This window comes from Ictidomys tridecemlineatus, chromosome X, assembly GCF_052094955.1.
Source record: "Ictidomys tridecemlineatus isolate mIctTri1 chromosome X, mIctTri1.hap1, whole genome shotgun sequence".
Taxonomy (NCBI): domain Eukaryota; kingdom Metazoa; phylum Chordata; class Mammalia; order Rodentia; family Sciuridae; genus Ictidomys; species Ictidomys tridecemlineatus.
This window is the reverse complement of record NC_135493.1, coordinates 33,004,181-33,009,111: the sequence shown is the minus strand read 5'-3', so window position 1 is coordinate 33,009,111 and position 4,931 is coordinate 33,004,181. Positions and strand designations below refer to the sequence as shown.

General features: G+C 33.7%; 1 protein-coding gene across 1 annotated transcript; it reads right to left on the bottom strand.

Moving 5' to 3' along the window:
- Window positions 1–2,143: 2,143 nt before the first annotated feature.
- Window positions 2,144–3,467, bottom strand: Ct83 (cancer/testis antigen 83). The gene is made up of 2 exons (XM_078033925.1): window positions 3,405–3,467; window positions 2,144–2,446 (listed from the first exon to the last, which is right to left on the bottom strand). Exons 1-2 carry the CDS (start codon window positions 3,465–3,467, stop codon window positions 2,144–2,146), a joined length of 366 nt encoding a protein of 121 aa, XP_077890051.1.
- Between the last annotated feature and the right edge of the window lie 1,464 nt (window positions 3,468–4,931).

Genomic DNA, 4,931 nt, shown 5'->3' with positions numbered 1-4,931 from the left:
CTGTATAATATGCACACAATTATTTCACAGTGAAATTTTAAAATATTACCATAATGTTTTTCTAATACATTTAATGCTTTATTTTGAGCTGTTTCTGTTATGTAACTTTAAAATTATTATTTCTTCTATTTTCTTAACATACAACCTTTCTTTTTCACAAGTTGGGGGAATATCAGTGTATTTAAAAGGAAGTCTTACAAACTACTGGCCTCACTTAGAAACATCATAAATATGTGGAAAAATAACTATTCATATTATATAAAGATTATAGTTTAATGCTTTTGATCCAAATATGTCTAAAATCTTCATGCATTTATGGCTCATGTTTTCTATGTGAACTTATTGACAGGACAGGAGAAATAAGAATTCTTTGACCAGTAAGGGATAAATATAGAAAGTGGAATACAGGTTTCCTTATATTCTATCTTCCTTCTTTAGGTTGTATATGGAAGAAAACTATGACACATCTAATTTCTATTGTCTAGCAACATTAAGAGTTCATTATATTCTCTGAATATTGGTTTAATTTCACATAAAATATGGATCAAAATATTAATGAGAAAATGGTTTTACTCAAAATTTGCATTTAATAATCATGATATATGGCTAGTCTTATGTGAGTAAGTTAGTGATTATGGGTGATAATTACATATTTACATATTAATAAGAGATAAACTTGTCCAAAAGGAAGATTCTATATCCTGGTTTCCTTACTATTGTTAATGAAATAGATAACTAACAGCTTTATATTTTGATTATATTTCATTGAGAATTGGTTTAAACATCATAGACTAGGAAAATCAACAATGCCTAACGATACAAGGAATTTCTCAGCAATTTTTAAGATTTTTTTAACAGGCTTGAGGGAATTATGGCACTGAAATTATATGTAACATCATCTGTGTGATGTAGACATGCATTTTTTTTTCCGTAAGGAGAGTCTGTAGTTTTCATCAGAGTACCAAAATGACTTAGAAATCAAAAAATTTTAAGAATCACAAATGCTGCTGCTGGTTTTTATGCTTGGCAAGTGACTAACACTAGAAGGAATTTTTTCCTTTTCTTTTTTTAGGAGTAGTTTTTCTTATACATTTTAAATCCCTTTTCCTTTCAATTTAAGATAAAGGAATAAGGTATTAAGGCATTTCTTTAATTTATACTGGTAATTTATTTTGAGGGAAGGGGGCATCAAGGTAAACAGGCCTGCAATTAAACCATATAAATGAATTATGTATAAATAATATCAGTGAATTATGTACATATGGATAATGAACTCACATTTGATATCTTGAGTGTTTTCTTTGAGGTAGGTCAGATGATGTTAGAAAACTTCAAGAGATAAATTCCTTAGCTAGACCAGATTTTGTAAAATATTATTTGAAAGAGATAACTGAGTAGTACTTAGAAATACTTTTTCATATTTTTAATCCACATTACATTACTTGCATGCTACCACTATAATTTGGTGCTATTTGAGGTGCAGATTTTTCACCAAAGAGAAAAATGCATGGCATTTTCTATAGGTGACTTGCAATTCAGGGAAGATTTTGGCACATTTTAAATAAAAGAATATCTAATTGGGAGAGAGGATATATGAAGTGGAAGCAATCCTTTTCAAAAGTTGACCACAAAGACTAGTTAAATGTTTGTCACTATCTTCACAAGATCTTAATGAAGTTCTTGGCATATTGTAGGGTGCCCAATGATAGCTCTTATTATTATTACACAGATTCAACAGTGGCAAGAAACAGTATTCTGAATAATAGAAACTAGTTCCATCGAATTCTACTTACTTTAATTCCAGCATGGAGATAATTGCAGTATTATGCTGTAAACCACTAGAGAAAACTGTTTTTCACTCTTGAATGAAATTATAATCACTATATCTCAACTATTTTTTGAATGTAGCTTATTGTAAAAAAAAAAAAAACTTTTGGACTGATTTTCTTACTGTATTGTTCTTCCATTCCTTCCCCAGTAAAATATATTTTATCAAGTACATGTAATCAATTCTTTAAATAAAATATGAGTAAGAAAATCAATAAATGTTTGGATTTTGTATCTGACTTGATATCCCCTTCCCTTTTAAATAATAATTCATTTGGTATAAACACATAATCAAATGAATTCACTCAAAGTGTCTTTAATGATTTCTTCCACTGTCATTACATCTTGTAACCTTTTCAGTGGATTCCTGCTTAAGTAATGCACCAGTTATGCCCTTGATAATTAGGAAATGTTCCAATTCAGCCAGCTTGTATTCCACGATCCTGAGGTTTACCAATATTCGCTTCTGTATTGCTATTGAGTGTGGGAAATTATTTAAGATATCCAGAGAGAGGTTGTTGACTGAAAGACTATCAGTATTGCTCCTAGGTGACCAAGAAGGAGAAGTTCTTACTAGTGCAAGAGAAGTCGAATTTGATGATGTTTCACCAGTGTTTCTCTGTAAAGGAAATTATACATATGTAGTTTATTGATTGTAGTAATTTCCAAATACTACCAAATAACAAGTTAGTTACAAAAATGAACTGACCTCCCCTAAGAGAGATTAAAAATGTGTTGAATGACCACATTGATTCAAAATATGTTCTGCCCAGATAGACTGAGAAAAAAAAAATCAAAGTAGCCTTGTTGCTCCAAAGTGCTATATGCTTTTGCTTACACTTCTTGGGCAGTCCAGTGGGTCTACATGTAGATGCTGTCTTTGACCCTTATCTAAAAGTACTTCATTTGCAACTTGAAACCAGGAAGTCCATATTTAAACATGAAACACTGGTAAATGTCCAGAAAGCTCCCACAACGATGGCAGGAGAAGCAAACAGGAACACGGGGGTTGTAGAAATAAGAGAAGAAAAAGAAGTAGTTACAGATTCTTAAAATGGGTCATGGTGGTGGGGAATGGGAACTTTTAACTACACATTTCTTTCCAAGTGGGTAGAAAGGTAACTATATCACTTAATGATTTGGAGCTATTTTATATCAGTCCACGAGGCGAATCACTGACCAAAATGCGGGAATTGCGGAGGATGAGGATCAGGAAGAAATAAAAGTCTGGAGCTTTGTGGAGAGAAAAGAGGAATGATGACATCTCCCCTTAATTCTTATGTTATTATCTTTCTAGAGTTTTGCAAACATACTCCCTGATCCACGTATTCACCTAGCTTCATCTAGGTCCAATCTCTTACATACATACACCTTTACCTGATGTCGTTTTTTCCATAAGACAATCAAAAAGGCGAAAGTAACGCAGCTCAGTAGAAGGAAAAACGTGCTCATGGTTCTTCCTTGTCCACTTCTCTTTTCTCAGGACAGATGCACTCAGCTGGCAGTTGGGAATCGGGGGCCGGTAGCCACCCGGCCGGTGGAAACCACGGGCCAGAATGGTAGGTGCCTCTCACTACCTGGTGCGACTGGGATACGCAATTCCATCGAGCTTTATGTACTGGGATGGTGTGAGACCTCATAATCGGTACGCATGCACGTGGGAGTAATACACCACAATCTGATGACGTAAAAACTAGCCGTCGGGAAGCCAGGAGGCACCTAGCAACCACTCACCTTGTTACTGTCTCAGGTCATTAGGAGAGTGAGAAATAATGAGGGAAATTGTGATTTCCAAGAATTTGAACCATTATAGATGTACAGACTCTAAATAGACTGGTTAAATATATGATATAAACAATGCTCTTCCCTCCTTTTTTCTTCAAAGTATGTCTTTCCTGCAGCCACTCCAAGTTTCATTTCAAAAAGTTCAGGTCTAGTGTGGTGGTGCATGCCTATAATCCCTGTGACTTGGGAGGCTGAGGCAGAAGGATCATAAATTTGAAGCCAGCCTTAGCCACTTAATAAGTACCTAAGCAACTTAGCAAAACCATTTCTCAAAAATAAATAAATAAATAAATAAATAATAAACAAACAAATAAATAAAAGGGCTGGGGATGTGGCTCAGTGGTTAAGCACCCCTGTGTTAAATCTCTGGTACAAAAAAGTTGAAGAATAAGTTAGAAATGCACGGTAAAACATAGTTACCCACAAATTGTAAGTCACTGACATAAAAAGTACTCCTCCACACTTCCTTTGCTATTTTAGGACTCATTCAAACCCCAGTCATATTGCAATAGTTAAATACATGGTTTTTAAAATGTTATGGTTTAAACAGTGATTTTAGGCACATTTCTGTATATAAAACCTCATTGTAAGTTTGTATTAAAGGTATTTTTAATACCAGGCCTTTTTATTTGTAAATGAGGGAAAGATTCAGGTTTAAACTCATTCATAGCTAGTAGAAAAACAGGAATGCTTGGAGTTTTGAGTTCTGAGATAAACTCTTCCATTCCTTCACTCTCATTCACATCCCCCAAACCTCCATCTCCACTCTGAGTTGAGTTGTGTACATCAAATATTTAATATTTTCCAACAAAGAATTGAAGTGTATTTTGATTAGCATTAATGAGAGGCAACAGACACAGGAGTCATTGCACTAGAAATGTTAGATGTGTTCAAGAAATTTATTTAAATGTGGAAGAAAACACTAAAGAACGAGAAATAAAGACAATAACCAGGCAATCTCAGGGTGAATGTTAAACTTTAAACACTAACTCTGCTTGAGGAACAATTCTCACCTTCATATTGGTAGGAAGGAAAGGAATTGCATTTCATAAAATACTATTTTCTAATGATTGGTTCAAAGTTTAAAGTTTTATTAAATCAACAAATATCTACCTAATACCTATGTACTGGGCACTGTGTTATATTCTGGGAATAGGATCGTGTACAAAAATAAAGTCCACCTGGAATGTATGCTCTAGTATGGGAGACAGATATTAACCAAATACAGAAATTAATGTAAAACTGCTGGAGTATGAATGATAGCAAGAAGTACATGGTGGCATGGGAACTTATAAGATATGGAATGTAAATAAGAGTAA